This window comes from Xenopus laevis, chromosome 1L (assembly GCF_017654675.1).
Source record: "Xenopus laevis strain J_2021 chromosome 1L, Xenopus_laevis_v10.1, whole genome shotgun sequence".
Classification (NCBI taxonomy): domain Eukaryota; kingdom Metazoa; phylum Chordata; class Amphibia; order Anura; family Pipidae; genus Xenopus; species Xenopus laevis.
Window position 1 is genome coordinate 108,104,240 of NC_054371.1, and position 17,430 is coordinate 108,121,669.

At 39.1% G+C, this 17,430-nt stretch overlaps 1 protein-coding gene across 3 annotated transcripts in view; it reads right to left on the reverse strand.

Moving 5' to 3' along the window:
* Positions 1–9,628: 9,628 nt before the first annotated feature.
* The window catches only part of apc2.L (adenomatosis polyposis coli 2 L homeolog), a 35,410-nt gene continuing 27,608 nt past the window's right edge, over positions 9,629–17,430 (reverse strand). For all 3 annotated transcript variants that reach the window (XM_041561715.1, XM_018254675.2, XM_041561711.1), the window contains exon 16: positions 9,629–15,722. In XM_041561715.1, coding sequence (XP_041417649.1) covers positions 10,601–15,722 — 5,122 coding nt within the window. In that variant the 3' untranslated portion in view covers positions 9,629–10,600. The remainder of the gene's footprint in view (positions 15,723–17,430) is intronic.

A 17,430-nucleotide genomic window follows, 5' to 3' on the forward strand; every position in this document is an offset into this window, starting at 1 on the left:
AGGCAGGGAGGAAAAATTGAGCGCCACACGATGGATCGTCACCCTGTTGCCGTTTCTGAAGAGGAGCACAAGTGGAGAATTGGTAAGTCATTTCTTAAATAAAGACTTTGCTCATTTTAAGTTAAGTGTCTTGGTGTTTTTTTCCATTAAGTAGAAACATTTTTTTTTTTACATTTTTTTTATGTTACTGGTCTTTTGAGAATATGGGCACATCATAACATTTGCAGTGTACGCAAGGTGTTTCTTATGACCACTGTGCCGTTTCCTCCAAATAATTATAACACAGTATAAACAAAAAAGAGAGATAGTTTAAGTTATTATACAGTATATAATAATATATATTTCTGCTGTTCCATGAATTGTCCTTTTCACCATATTTGCCAAACCCATTGGTTCCTGCTACTCCACCTGGTAGTCTGCTGAAATGCAATAAATAAAATAAAAGGGGAACCCAGCATAACTACCCCACCTAATTGAAAGGGGACACACATATGTCTGTAAAGTACACTTCATGCACATATAACAGTTATCTACTCCTTTGGCTCATATCTTGGATACAGAACATTATTTAAAGGGGAAGTAATGTCTAAAATAGAATAATGATAGAAATGCTGTATTTTGTATACTAAACATAAACATGAACTTACTGCACCACAAGCTAATCAAACAAATGATTTCTGCTTTCAAAGTTAGCCACAGGTGGTCACCGTTTTGTAAACATCTTTGCAAGACCAAGACTGTGCACATGCTCAGTGTGGTCTGGGCTGCTTAGGGGTTGTCATAAATGATCAAAACAGCAAATAAAATCGACTGCTCTACAGGGAAACAAACAAAGCTGCTTGAGTTCTGCATGGCTGGGAAGTAAGACGGGGCCCCCCCTGCTGTTTATAAGTATGATTGTTTCCCTGCAGAGCAGTTAGGATTTGTCTGACAATTCCTATCCACAGCAGTAATTAAAGGCAGAATTTCACTGCATACAGTCAGGTTTCTTGTAAAAACCATACACATTTTTTAATTAAAGTATATTGGTGATATGTTTCTTTTTGATTAAAGGGGTTGTTCACCTTTGAGATTACCTTTAGTATGATGTAGAGTGATATTCTATGACAGTTTGCAATTGGTTTTAATTTTTTATTATTAATAGTTCTTGAGTTATTTAGCTTTTTATTCAGCGGCTCTTCAATTTTGCATTTTAATCTATTTGCTAGGGTCCAAATTACCCTAGCAGCCATGCAATGATTTGAATAAGAGACTGACATGAATAGGAGAGGCCTAAATAGAAAGATGAGTAATAAAAAGTAGCAATAACAATACATTTGTAGCCTTACAGAGCATTTGTTTCTTAGAAGGGGTCAGCGATGCCCATTTGAAATCTGCAAAAAGTCAGAAGAAAAAGGCAAATAACTATAAAAAATAAATAATGAAAACCAATTGAAAGGTTGCTTAGAATTGGCCATTTTATAACACGCTAAAAGTTACCTTAATGGTGAACCACCCCTTTAAAGAAAGTAAAAATGGGATTTTATTTTTTTGTCTTTACATACCCTTTAAGTAGGTGCTATAAATAAAACGTTACTTGTCTCTCTCTCTCTCTCTCTCTCTCTCTCTCTCTCTCTCTCTCTCTCTCTCTCTCTCTCTCTCTCTCTCTATAGTATTAATACAGACTGTATATTGGCATATGTATAAGACATATGGGGCAGATTTATCAAAATATGAGTTTGAGAAAGAAAAAAAAACGCAGACGACTAAATAAAACGCCAACAAAACTCGTGTAATTTTTTTTCTGGAATGATGGCTTATATAAGAAAAAAACACGACAAAATATTTCCACTCATTTTTTGCAGAAAAAAGTCGCATGCCAGTAAGAATCTCATTATCATATTAATTTTCAATGAGGCTGAAAATCTCGCATGAATTAATAAATTGGGAAAATAAATAAAGTTGTCAGAGAACATTCCTATTGACTTCTATACAAAGGGGTCTGACCCCGAAACGTTGCACGTTTGTAGAATAAATACGCAAGGGTATAACCCTGCTGTTACAGTGTTTTCTTGGATATTCTATACAACCTCGCCTGCTTTTACTTGCTGAGTTTTATCTGGTGACTTTCCATGGTTTTATTCTTTAATAAATGGTGCAATACGAGCAGGGGTGCTTCGACAATGAGGCGGGTTGAGGCTGTCGCCTCAGGCGGCAGCGCCCCACTAGGTACCAGGGGCAGCAAAAATGCTGCTCCTGGTACTTTAAGAGCGAATTTCCAGGGGAGGGGGGGCAGCAGCAACTGCTGCTACCTCAGGCGGTGAAGGGGCCAGGATCGCCCCTGAATATGAGGTTACAAAGAATATTCATACTAGTGATTTTTTTTAATTAGTTATTTCTCGAATCGTGAAAAAAACAAACTTGTTTTTTGATATATTGTACCCTACATGTACTTAATTGTTACCATTTCTGTTTAAACCTATACAGCAGTCAAAACATTAAAATCCTGGTATTTTTCAGAGGCCACTACAGTCATAATAGTATAAGTCACAATATATATATATATATATATATATATATATATATATATATATATATATATATATATATATATATATATATATATAACAAAGAAAAGTTGTGCTCACCACTATTTTTTAAAAACATTAGGCGGGGGTGCAATGAGGCTGTGACCACAAAATACATATAGACAAATACAAGAGTCCTCTGCACTCAACCCATTATCAATATATTTAAGACAGAGACATTTTGTGCATACTGCTACTAAAAAATGAAGCAATAGAATTCTTAATGAATCAGATGATAGTTGAGTGTAGGACTGGCCAGATATGGGATGTGACGTAGTTGGCCATCTTAAATATATTGCAATATATGGACAAACAATCCCTGTTTTGTTAGGTAAGGCATTTTTTTTAGTAGCAGTATGCACAAAATGTCTCTGTCTTAAATATATTGATAATGGATTGAGGACCTCTTGTATTTGTCTATATATATATTTAGGATATCATGTAGCACAAATTTAGCTATGATTGTGTTTTGATAGTCCCATTACTGGCAAAAAATATATATTTATTCATAAATACTTTTTATTGTATGTTTGAATAGATTTATGCCAGTGGACAGTGACCTCTTGTCACTATACACTTAGGGGCAGATTTATCAAGGGTCGAATTTCGAAGTAAAAAATACTTCGAAATTCGACCATCGAATTAAAATACTTCGAATATCGTAGTCGAAGGATTTTTCACCGAATTTGGCCATCGAACGATCAAAGTACAATCGTTGGAACGAACGATTAAATTGTTCGAATCGAACGATTTTAGAGCACGATTGAACGATTTTACTTCGATGAGTAAAGACTTTGAAAAATGGTTTAGAAGGTCCCCATAGACTAAAATAGCACTTCAGCAGGTTTAGTTTGGCGAACTATTGAAGTCAAAGTTTTTTTAAAGAGGCAGTACTTCGATTAAGTAAATTCGAAGTCGTAGTATCCTATTTGATGATTGAAGTATCCAAGAAATTACCTTGAATTTTGAATTTTTTTACTTCGAAAATTCCCTCACTTCGACCCTTGATAAATCTGCCCCTTAACATGTACTAGCTGTCCCCTTTGCATAGCTGTTTATTGCAAAGTAAGTTGAATAATTATAGTACTGTATCAACACAAGCATGAGGTCTATTGTGCAAAATTCTTAGGACCTGAGGGATTTCAGATAAAAGATATTTCCGTGATTTGGCTTGGCATACCTTGAGTAATCAAAATAATTGAATCTATGAAATAAAAAGCATTAGAGGGTGGTTCATCTTTAAGTTAACTTTTAGTATGTTATAAAATGGCCAGTTTTAAGCAACTTTTCAATTGGTCTTCCTTATTTTTTATTGTTTTTGAATTATTTGCCTTCTTCTGACTGTTCAAGTACAATGTAATTTTTATTAGTATAGATAGAGATAAAGAAAATAATTTTCAAAAATAGAGTACTAGTGACCAAGGCTAGTTTGAGAACAGAGCTATGATGACTTACCTTTTATAACTAGTGTGTGAACTATTAAACAATTTTATGCACCTTTATTTATATAAGCCCATCGAAATTAGCTGTCATCTTATTGGGGATATTTAGGTCTTTCAGGGGGCTGTCCTACTCGATGGCCTTATAATCATGCTCTAAAGCTCACTTGCCATTAAACACTAACAAATTTGCATTTGGGTTGAGTTTTGCCCAAGTATAATAGAGGGTAAAGAAGGTAATACCAACACCCGGCTTCCCCCCAAGTTGTGACATGATCCTGAAAGACAAATCCTGAAAGGTTAGACAAGTGAGGGCAATTTTTCCAGGAGCCTTTTTCATGTTTAAATGATGCTGCATGATAAAGACCTTCACTATTTCCAATTGTGCTGCAATGCAATGTGATAAAACATGCAAGGCAGCAATGATAATATTTTAATCAAAAGCAAATCTTGTGGTGTTGCATGGCAAGACCAGATGTTGCATGGCAAGACCAGATCTAAGACACAACATCTTGTGTGGAATTTAGCCCATAGATACCAACATACTGAGAACATAGCCCATAGATACCAACAAAGAGACCCCTCCTCCTATATAACAACAACCATCTTGACATCATGTAATCTTGACCAAGCAAAGGAAACTATTTTGGCTTATACCGCTAATATAATGCCCTAAACTATTGCCACATATGGCATAACTTTGAACCAAAGGCAAAAGAGAATCCGCTCTGCATGCTCAACACAAAACCAAGTACTTTCCTACACTCCACCCAGACAGGCATGGAAAAATACTTGGGCCGATATTCCATGTTGCCCCAAAGGTCAGCTGAAATAAAACCCAAGTTCTCCGCTGTTGCACCAAGCTCGAGTAGAGGATTAGCTAGATAAGGGTCACACAGCTATAGAAACACAACAACTGGATTAGTTATAAAACTGGAACAGGTGAAACAACCTTGGAATAGTGGACATTCTGAAATCAGTACACAGCAAAGATCTAGAACTGATATTAAAACAGAAACTTTCTGAGTTGCTTAAAATGGTCACAGCAGACCTTCCTTTTCATATAGAACATTTTGCCAGAGTCGGACCTCCATCAGAACACCAAGACAAGTTACTGTATATTCAAACTCCTAAACTATGCGGACTAGATGAACATATTAACTAGGGATGCACCGAATCCACTATTTTTTATTCGGCCTAACCCCCGAATCCTTCATGAAAGATTCGGCCGAATACTGAACCAAATCTGAATCATAATTTGCATATGCAAATTAGGGGTGGGAAGAGGAAAAATGTTTTACTTCCTTGTTTTGTGACAAAAAGTCACGTGATTTTCCTCCCGGACCCTAATATGCATATGCAAATTCGGTTCGGCTGGGCAGAAGGATTCGGCGAATCCGAATCCTGCTGAAAAAGGCCGAATCCCGAACTGAATTCTGGATTTGGTGCATCCCTAATATTAGCTTACAGAAAGACCAAAGACTTATGAAACTTGCTGCATCGTGCTGTTTTAGGACTTTTCAGCATCAGTTACCGATTTGTAAATCTATATTTGCCTCAAGCTACAAATTCTACCTCCTGTTTCCAGCAAAATTGAAAATCATCAACAAAGACAGTGGTCAGCCCTCATTGTTTGATGGCTCCCAAACAAGAAATTGTGGAAACCTGGTTTTATCAACCTGAAGTCTATCTCATGTACTGGAGCATCTGCCCCCAGGGTGCTCTGAGAGTTAATTGGCATTATACATGCCAGATCAGAGCTATCTTACCCAACATCCTCACTCAAAATAGCAAATTTGTTGGTGTGGCCCTACCCACTTACCATTCGGTCCCCTACTTCCCCTTTTAACTGCCACAACCCCTATGAGTTGGTCCCCTTTTAGCATGAAACACGTTGGATTACACATGTCCTAATAAATATCTTTTTACATTTTACAACTACCTTTGCTACTGCATTTACTATTTGTGGGTCTTCATCTATTTTCAGTTTTTTGTGATGAGACTGCATGGTGACACATTTTTTGGTTTTTGAATACTTACTCCTTAGGAGCTGACATACATGTAGGGTTGCCACCTTTTCTGAAAAAAATACCGGCCTTCCTATATATTTATCTTTTTTCCCTATTAATAAGATTGGGATCAGCCATCATTTTTACCGGCCAGGCCGGTAAAATACCGGCCAGATGGCAACCCTACATACATGCCATTTTTGTTTATTTAACAAACCTCTCTCCCTCATTTACTCCAGTGGTTGTATTACCACCCCCACTGTCCCAGCCAATGCTCAGTGAGCAACCTAATCTCCCCAGGCTTGCAGTGCCCCTCAATGTTGTAAGCTGTCCTGTTAGATTCTGCAATTCAGATTCCAAAAGGCATTCCAACATCTATCACAGACAAATGTTTCTTGGAATGGCTAGTCCAAAACTGCTTGTGACAAGGCTCACATTGCCTTCTCACATCAGTTACTTACTGCTGTATATCACTTTTTTATTATGATTTTGGTTTTTAGCACCTACTTAACACTTTGGGGCACATTTACTAAGGGTCCATCGACCATCTGATACTTGATAGTCAAAGTATTTGCTTGATCGAAAAGGGGCGTTTTCGATCGAAGTAAAAAACGTTCGATCGATTAAATCGTTCGAATCGAATGATTCAAACGATTTTACAAAAAAATACTTAGACTACTCAAAACTTAGCCAAAGTTAAAAGGAGGTCCCCCATAGGCTAAACAGCAATTCGGCAGGTTTAAGGTGGCAAAGTGTCGAATGTCAGTTTTTTAAAGGCACAGTACTTCGATTTTCGAAGTCAAAGTTTTTGAATTCAAATCGAATTTTGGAATATTCGATGGTCGAAGTACCCAAAAATTACTTTGAAATTCGAAGTTTTTGAATTTGAAAATGCACTTCGACCCTTAGTAAATGGACTAGACTAGAGTGAACCTGGTTACTAGGCAGTAACCAATCAGAGACTTGAGGGGGGCCAAATGGGTCATACCTGTTGCTTTTGAATCTGAGCTGAATGCAAGGATCAATTGCAAACTCACTGAACAGTTATGTCCCATGTGGCCCCCCTTCAAGTCGCTGACTAACTCAGAGTTAGAGAGCTGAAAAGCAGGAAGTTGGGTTCTGTTCTATTAGACATCAGGTTACTCCAGCCTTTATAAATTACATCTTTGGATAACTAACTATATTAGAAACATTTTTTATCTATTCATCAAGTTTTTATTTTTACACTGAACTGTTCCTTTAAGAGACTGCACAGTAAGGGTTGCATGTGACCAAATGAGGTTTAAAACCGAAAGCCCTTTTCATAATTGGTAGGCAGAGTACAAATGATAGTTTTTTGCTTGCTATCATATTTATAGTTAACTTTAATACATTTTCCTTAGTAAATATTAGAGCAGGCAAGACAAGTGAAGGCATATCTACAAGCTGACCAAAAAGTCCTAGGGTATAAGACTAGTGAAAATTGATAGTACCAAACAAGATATAGCAAGCAATACAACATTTGTATTTATCCCACTACCTATGGATTTTTTAATTCAACTCAATATCACCTTAGCACACTAATAAAAAAAGGCAGTTTGTCTCTTTCATTTTAGCACATCACATTTACAGTTGCACAGTGTAAATATGTATTTTTTATCCTCATAGACTGAATATCCAGGATACAATGGACCTGTGTGTTTGAAGATCTAAGGGTACAACTACATGGACGATTCCTGTGCATTTGTGCCGGATCCGACGCGCTGCGCCAAACCGCAGGCGTCGAGTTGGATGCGACGGAAAACAAGGTAAGCAACAGGGACTTCAGATGGTGCCGCAGCGTTCGACCGACGCAACACAACCGTCGGATGCAGACGCTGCATGCTGCGTCTGCATACGACGGTCGTGTTGCGTCGGATGAACTCTGCGACACCATCCGACATTTGTATTTCATGGGGTAGAACTAGACAAATGTTTTCCACGCGATTCTGCCGGATTCGACACGCTGAGCCAAAATGCAGGTGTCAAGTCGGATGCAACGGAAAACAAGGTAAGAAATACAAATGTCAGATGGTGTTGCAGAGTTCATCCGACGCAACACGACTATCGGATGCAGAAGCAGCATGCAGCGTCTGGATCCGACAGTCGTGTCGGACGAACGTTGCAACACCATCTGACGTTCCTGTTGCTTACCTTGTTTTTGTACAGTGCTTTTGTGGGCATGTGCAAACCCAAACATAAGTCTATGCAAGGGATCTAGAATAAAAGTAAGATGGAAACAAAATAAGGGTTTTAATTGACTGGTGGTGGAGGAGGTGTCTGCAGCAAACTGATGAACTGTTGTGAGGTAGATAGCAATGAGTTGTGAGAAGGCATTTTTCAAATCTGGAAGAACTAGAGTAATTCTACAGTAGAGAGATGTAGAAAGCTCATTCATTGCTATAGGAAGTGCTGGATTTTAGTCATTTTTTCCAAAGGGTGTGTTACCAAATATTAAATCTAGGGTTACAGAATGCCCTATTAACTTTGCAAATGGTCTTCATATTTATTTATTTTTTATATTTTTTCAATTATTTGCCTTCCTCTTCTGCCTCTTTGCTGCTTTTAAATATGGATCACTGACCCAGGCAGACAACCCTCTTCTTATCATATTTGAGATTCTCATTCTGTATGGCTGCTTGGTACACTAATAAAAAAAAACACAGTGTTCATTGTATATACTGATTTGCTATGTGCGCCCTTCAAGAGAGTAGCAGACTGGCAGCACATGGCTTGCTCTGTACAGCAAAGTTTTAGCCCCACTTAGGTAGTTAGTCCCTATATCTGTTTACAATAAACCTTGGTTTTGTCAACAATGTTTTTGTAAGCAATATTTTTAAGGGGCAAAAGAAGGGTGGGGGGGGGATTTTCCTTTGTTGCTTAAAACCTACTTAGTTCCTATGGTGCATAATTACTTGTAATGAATTATTCAAGATTTTATGGCATGCACTTTGCAATCTACGAGCCAAGTGGACTGCACTGTGCATGCACAAGAATGAAATTATATTTCTTTATGAAATCACCATATTTACCTTTGGATTGTGTTTTGCATCACCATATTAACTTTTTTATTGTTATGTGTTGGGCATAGGGTCTCTTGCGGAGTGTATGCAGCTGGCAGTTGTATTTCCTATTAAATCATAAAACTACTGTTTCATAAATGGTGGATTTTATTACTTTTTACATTTAATACATACAATTAACTCAAATGACATTTGAATTTTTAAGTGAAAAACAACACTGGAAAATGCAGACTTAGTGCGGAAAATTCTTGTTCTGTGCTAATGTTAAACGTTCTCAAGTCTCTTCAATCCATGTAAAAAAGCTGGAATTATTCATGCTTCTCCCTTCTCATTTATAATAGGGTTTGTATAGTTTCAACAAGGAAGCAAGATATACCCTGAAATTTACTGCAGGCAGGAACAGTTGGCCCATTTAGTTTCTTCATTGTCTTTATTGACTTTACTGTCCATGAGGAGTAACAAAGATTAAGACTGTGCAGTAGCTAAGGACATCGTTAGTGGCTGGAATAATGAAGGAAGGAATGATAGCTGAAAAAGCTCTAGCTAACTAAAAAAGAGTCTTAGCATGTTGAATTTCTATATATTAAATTAGAAAGAAAGAAAGAATAAATATATCCAAGTGCTGCAACAAATGTTCATAATATGGCCAATGATCATTATTCAAGGTGCCTGGAACTCCAGCTAATGCCCAAAGCCATTCATTGTTGGAGCTTTAATTTTGGCAATAAGAAAAAGTGTGAACATGTTTTTCATTCTCTGTTCTTATAGTAGTTGGAATCTTCTTATAAGCTGAGCTGTGGTTATACTTTGTTAGGATAGCCAGTAAGTATAAGAAACATGCAGCTACACATATATTAAGGCTTTGCTTGAAGGATTATATGTAGGCATTTTGTAAGAAGTTCAAGCTGCTTTATGGCAAATAACATTTTCAACTGTACCACCAGCCTTTAAAGTTGGTACTAGCAATAAAGCACTATTGATGTTTATTAGTCCTGTGAAGTGCGGATCTCTCTTCTTTTTTGGATACATCTTGACATGTGGACTGCACTCGGGCCCAGTATCTCATGAGTTCCTGCATTTACTTATACATCATATATTGATAGTTCTTGATTATGTCCATAAGAAAGGAAAACTTTTTTAGCACACATTCAAACAGGAGGAAATTATGTTTATCTTACATATAATATCCATATTTTCATCACTATCTTTTTTTTCAGTAAAGTAACTTTAGCTCCAAGTTAAATGTTATGAGAAAACTTTTCAATTTCCTGGCAATTACTTTGATTCAATACTTGTCAAATGTGCAGATGTGCCAAATTTACATATCCATAAAGTGCCTTTATCTGCATTACACATTATAAAGTCAATTCCAATAAACAATATTTATAATTCCAAAGTGCACAGGATTCATGGATCAGTGACTAGACAGGAAAGGAATCAATTTTAGTATTTTGGTTCTGCATTTATGAACCGTTCATGCCTTGGTGACTGTAATAACTTCTGTTTCATCAGCTAAGAAAAGTAGACTGTAAGTGCTTCACTTATTATTCACTAGTTACTTTTCCTGCAGCTTCCTCTGTTACTGTGAAGACTGGGCTGGGCACATAGTTAAAGGGTGTTACACGTGCAGCACGACTGGGAGAGCTATGCCTACTGGTGGGTAGGTTCACAATAGCAAGGGCACTTTTTCCCAGCTCTGGCAGTAGAGATGAGGCTAAGCCAGGCCTGTTTCTACACCCCGTGGAACTGCTCTCAAAAGTGGGTGAAGTGCTGGAATTAGTCTTTGTGACTGCAATGTCTTCAGTCTGCACTACAGCATCACTTGTTTTCCGGCGTGGCTCAGATACATCATCAGTTAGTGGCAGAGCGCATGCTGGAAGAGTGCTCCTGAGAATATGGGGGATATCTTCATCTCTAATTCTTCTCCAAGTTGCTCTGCCTTTGCTAGAAGCAGTATGTGGTCTTGGGACCCTTGTCTCTTCAGCTTTGGAAGCATTCTGGTCTTTCCTAAACTCACCACGTGGCCCTGGAAGGTTAATGTGAGGAGAAGAGGAGTATCTCTTAAATGGTTCTGGAGGCGGTGGAAGATTTCTGACTGGAAGGCGGGAAGGACTTTCAGAGCTTGTTCTTCTAGGAGGGCAGTTAGGCGAAGTAGTCACTTTTGGCTTAGGTTGTTTGTGGATTTTGAGTTCCTCACAACGAGAAGAACAGAGAAAAACAGCAGGTAAAGCAGAATTTTTAGTTGGAGGAATATGATGTTGTCGTGGTGACACAGACAAGTCAGAGTGTTGACGTCTCATGCTTCCTGAAGATTCCTTGATGAAAGTTAGCTGGCGTGACATACCAGACTTTTCAGATTCGTTGTTCTTAACGTGGTAAAGTCTGCTACCTTGAGGCCTCCTGTTGGGACTCTGTCGAGGGCTGACAGGTTCTATAGCAAGCGGTGAAGTGCCAGGGGGGGAACGTGGAGTTGGCTTTTTCATATATGGAATTCTTACAGGCGACTTCTGAGTTTTATTACCAGGAAGAACCTGGGTACTTTTGGACCTCTTAGACATTGGTGAAGGTACTGGTGCTTGTGCTTTACGTGAAGGAGTTGAATTTCGAGAGGCGCTAGAAGAGGGTGCATTGCCGATACGAGCTGGGGGTGTAGCACTTCTTTTAGGCAAGGTCATTTCCACTCCCAGGTCTGAAGATTTCCCTAGGCGATGGAGGCTTCGAGATCGCACAGTGGTTGCCACCTTTGTTGGATCTTCAATGTGTGGAGCTTGACTCTGAAGTGGTTTGGTTGATGATTCTTTCTCCTTGGCTGGTACGTAGATAACTGTACGACCACGGACAACCATAGGGATGTTAGATGCTTGCTTTTGGTTAGAATTACATTTTCTTTCTCTGACATTCTTAGCTTCTTCATAACAGTTTATTGTGTTGGCTTTGTTGGAATTCTGGATCCTGGGATGCATGGTCCATTCTTTGCTTTGTTTATGATTGACTTGTAAAGGCTGACATGCCGACACTGATGGGCTAGACATAAGAGAATCAGATGAAGGGCCTCTTGAAATGGATGAAGTGCTCCTGGAGATAGAGGAAGCAGCCTGGTGTATCCAGCTCACAATGGAATTAGCACCTTCTTTGATTGCTTCCCAGTCTACGCTGTCTAGATCAGACATCTCACCTCCATCTGGTGATCTGTCTCCAACAGAACTTTGTTTATGATCGCTTTTACCGGGGAATTTAATCTTGTGCTTCCTTTTGCGGGTTGAGGTTCTTCTTCTCCTTGGTAACACTGTAGAATTGCATATTTCCTCATCTGAAGTTTGACTGACAGATGAATCTCTGTTTCCAGCTTGAATGTTTAGACTCCTGCACTGGAGCCTAGCTGAATGCCTACTGGATTTATCTGCCTTTTCTAGGGTGCATATAGGTTCAATGTCACTGAGTGAACTCATAGATGAACTGAGAGAGTAGCAAGGGATGGGTTCGTCCTCTATTAAATTTGAGAATGTAGAAGAATTATTGCTGGATTTGCTGGCTTCTGGAAGCTCATTGATTTCTCTCTTTGATACCCCATTATAGAGACTTTTTCTTGGAGATTTCAATGGCTTCTGTTTTATTTTTGGAGAATTTTTGTTGGAATACAGTGTGTCTGTCTCCTCCTCGTAAAAACAATAAACTGCCTCTTCAGTTGGTGTGGTGTGGCAGAATGACTGAAAAGCTAGGTTCCCATGGGTATATTCACCCTGATTCAAATCCAGTTTTGATTTTACTTTACCATGTGGTTCAGGGCCTTCAAGGGTAGTTGTTTGGTGTGCTTTTATTTGATAAGCTGTATTTGTAGTTCTGTTTCTTTTGTTATTAATTTTAACTGGATTTGCATAATCATGATCTGCCACATTTTCCATCGTGTATATTGGTCTTTTCTTTTTTTCCAAATTACTGTCTAACATGGTCCCAAATTCTCTTCTTTCTCTCTGGCTTCTTTGCCTCTCTTTCAGATCTTGGTCTTCTTTAAGAGAGTACTGTAATGTTTCATCACTGAGGGATGCAGCACTGGAGAAGTTAACGGGTGTCCCTTCTGCTGAATCAGTGTAAGAAGAGTCATCCTTAAGTAAGTCTTTCTTTGACTGGAAGATATTTGATCCTGCTAGCTGAGTATGTGCTGGAACCAACATATATACTGGGAGATGAACTGGCTTTTTACTTGAGGAATTAAGAATATGTCCCGAAAGGACTGATGTTTTAACATTACGTAACTGGGAGGGCATGGCTGAATTTATGCACTCTTTTAAAATATCAATATCATCATCAGAAACAAGTTCAAGTTCAGATTTTGTCATCATTCCCAGGATCCTTTCCTCCCTATTTTCTCCTTGTTTTTCATGTGCAACAAAATTTAAACCATTTTTGTCAGAAAAGGGTGGAATGAGTTTCAGCTCCACATCTTTCTCAATGTAATGTTCGTGCAAAGGCAATGCACTCAGGCTTGAGGCACATGAGAAATTTTCTGTTGGTTTTTCCACTGTGAAATAAATCATGGAGTCAATATCTCTTGGAATCTGAAACCTCTCTTTAAAATCTGTTATTTCCATGAACTTTTTCACATTGTTCTCCCATTGAATATTGAACTGGTTAGTCTCTCTTTCTAGGTGCCCATTAGCCTCAAAGCATGGAGTTTTGCTCCTGCTTGGAGGCATGGTCTGCCCAGGGCTATCTGGCAACTCACTGGGGCTTATTGTTCCATTAATCATCTCACTGCATGGATCACTCTGAATAGAACTGGCAATGGAAGGACTCTCAAAGCTACCAAGGGAACTGACAGAGCTGCAACGACTCATCACCAAAGGAGTTTCCTGAATATAATTCTCTGAAGAACTGGATGGGGTCATGTCCTCATTCCTCGAAGATGAAATTTCCTGGAAAAAGTGTTTTTCAGGGTTTGGCATAGGAATAACCATGGGCTGGGATGTAACAGGAGAAACTGCACTTTGTTTTACAGTTGCATCTTTTGTTTGTTTGTACTTGCTTTGTATGTTGCCATCCTCCATCTCTAGTATCTCTAGGGATGAGTCACTGTCTATTTCATTATCACTTCGGCTTTGTCCATCCAGTATGTTATCGCCCGATGATAGAGAGGAAAGGGAGCTGCATCGAGAGAAACATATTGGGGTTCCTTCTACTGCAAATTTTTGCAGTGATTCCTGTTCTGTTGAGGAGTGGTTAGAAGCCTTTTCAAAAGTCTTTATATAAGAGTCAGGTATTTGTGATGTGAGCAACCATGCTTTTTTTTGCTGTAAACCACTTCCAGGGAATCCTGACACGTTACTGGATACACTATCAAGGCCTGTAATGTGCTTATATGATGGAGATAGCTTTATGGTATGCACCAAAGGATCTGCTGGTAAAGTGTTACCTGTGTTTTTTACAAAATGCTCTTCAGTTTTCTCAGATCCCTCTTTGCTCTTCAGACCTGTAAGCGATATACCTTTAGTTGCTGAGTCATAAAGTTGCCTTTGATCCTCTGTGGATGGCACTTCTTTTTCCTGGTGTACAGCTGAATCATTTCTTTCTGGTTTGAGGACCAAAACACTCTTCAGATCCAGACGACTTGGACGTTTTTGATACCTATGCAACTCATCCTTGTAATCCAAAAAGGTAGATCTGCTGCAGGGTTTCATATGTTCCTTTGGACAATATCCATCACTTGTGCTGCCACTGTTTAAACTGTCATTAGAGAGGCTTGTGTAAGCAGTTTTCAAGCGCAATAGAGCTTGTGCTCTGCTTATATTATCTCGCCTAAATAAACCACTGTTGTCTGATAATCTACAAGGAGAACAAGAATGAGCTCTCCCTTCATGTAACTCATCTGAACCACAGGGCCAGTCAATGCAATGATCCTCTGAGCTCAGGCTAAAACTATCATCAGATGATGTATGCATTGTAGAAACATCTTCAACAAGTCTTTCTATCTTAGATATTGCAGAGGGTATTTTAGTTGCCAATTTATCAGCAGTAGAGACATTTTCATGTGGTTTCCTGATTTCATTTTTACAGCTGTCAACCTTCTCTAGCTCTCCTGCTCTCTTTAGGGACCCTGCTCGTGGAATGTTTTGCCCTTGGGTATAGGACGAGTTAAGATACATGGAGAGTACAGAGGAATTGCCAGTTTCTGCACTGATGGACGTATTTGGAATTTCATCATCATCAAAGCAACCAGAATCTGATGCATAATCCTTAACCAGGCTTTCAATGTGCCTCAGCGGACCCTTCACTGGCTGTGATTTAAGGCCTTGTTTGTCCATAGAGTCAATGGTTTCAGCCAAGTGTTTTGCATCCAGCTCAGCTTCCAGTGCCTTCTGCTTCCTCATATATAGTGAAGGCATGCAGGAACCAGGAGAGATTACAGAAGCATCTTTGTACTTTACAGGGCGGTGTGCAAGCAAGTTTCTTAGGGCAGCTGCACTGCCCATTGCAATCATCTTGTGCTTGGAGTGAATAAGGTTTCGTAACATACTGACAGCCCCCAGATCCCACAAAAGCTCCTGGTCCTGAGCACACCGTGCAGATAAGTTCCATAGAGTTCCACAGGCGTTACTGACTATGGTCAAGCTGTGAGACTTGAGATGCTGCAGAAGAGTCTGAAGACAGTTGTGGTCACGTAGGATCCGCCTGTAAGACAAAAAAGGCATCAAAATATATCTCAAGCTATTATAAATGTCAGATGCAATTTGACATATAAATACTTTCAATATATTTAATACTTATATATATATATACACTATAAGAATTATATGGAATTGGACAGTGTGAAATATTGAATGTTACCGAGGCTCTGCTGCCATGAGATAAGTGGAGAAACCCATGACTGTTAAAATCTGCTTAACACTTTAGGTGAACTGGATCGTGTTAGTGTCTTATAAATTAATATTATGTTATTATTATATTAATATAATTATAATAATTCATATAATATTGTATTAAGATAGTATATTAAAATTGTTCTGCTTGGAAATAATCCTAGGATCCCAGCTCCAAAAATGAAGTGACTGGTCTGGCAACTATCCCATTAATTGCTACACCATAAGATTACCCCCCTGACCCACCAGAAACATCACCCATCCCAGACATCATCTGCCCCAGATGACATTCAGCCACTGCTCAGACTCCCTGGCAGCAAAAGGTGTCAACCCTATTAAATACACAGATGTTTCCTCACAGATGTCTCCAAAAAAAGTCTCATTGATCGAAATATCTGGCTTAATATACTTCTAGTTTCTTTTAAGACTTGGGATTGCTGTGCTTATTTACTTCGTATCTACTGTGGGGTATTTTATATATTTTTTTCTTATGCAAGTGCTACTCTGTTGTATGTTTCTCTATATGTATAGAGATATAAGTATATGATCATAGAGTAATATGCCTATGCAGAAACAAATAAAATATCAGGTGTCATTCAAGTGTGGTTGCTCTGAAATAGACACATATGGGGCAAATTCACTAAGATGCAAAGTTGCGCCAGGGCAACTTCGCCGCACTTCGCCAGGCGTAGTTTCGCCAGCGCTCCGCAAATTCACTAAAATCCGAAGTTGCGCTCAGGGGTAGCGTAAGTTTGCGAAGTTGCGCTAGTGTTGATTCGCTATGTAAAGCGAAGTTACGCTAGCGAAGGCTAATTTGCATACGGCGCCAAATTCAAATTTCAATGGAGGAGTACGTATCAGCACTACAAATGCCTAGAAAACCTTCAAATCATCAAATAAAAATTTTATTTTGCCCTACACATGTGCTCACTGTCTAGGTAAGTTGCCATGAGTCAGGAAATGTAGGGGGGAGGGAGGGGAGCCCCAAAAAATTTTTCGATCTTTTTCAGCCTATCACCCATAATGTAGAAAACACGCCAGCGTTTTTTGGGACTTAGAAAAAATTTAGACTTTTTTTGAAACAATCCCTATCTACTCTATTGCGCTTCGCCAGGTCTGAGGTGGCGAAGGAAGTCTAGCGTAAAAGGTAGCGTTCAGTACACGTCGCTAGCGAAAATTCGCCTGGCGTAAGGATGCGAAGTAACACTAGCGAAACTATGCCAGCGTTCGTTAGTGAATTTGCGCAGTAACGAAAATTAACGCTAGCGTTCGGCGCTTCGGCGCTTAGTGAATTTGCCCCATAGAGAGCAAATGTAGACAAAATTCATAAAGGTACTTGCATCAAATGTGCTCCTTCACTTCCACATGGTTGCCACTGCATCAGTCCTGTCTCTCATGATGTGCCTACTGGTGCTGGGAAACCCTGGAGCTACCTACCACCCTGGACCACACTGGACCTGGCAATAGCCCCAGGGTTTGCAGAGGTGGTTGAAAATGCCCCTAACCTTAGAATGCTAGCT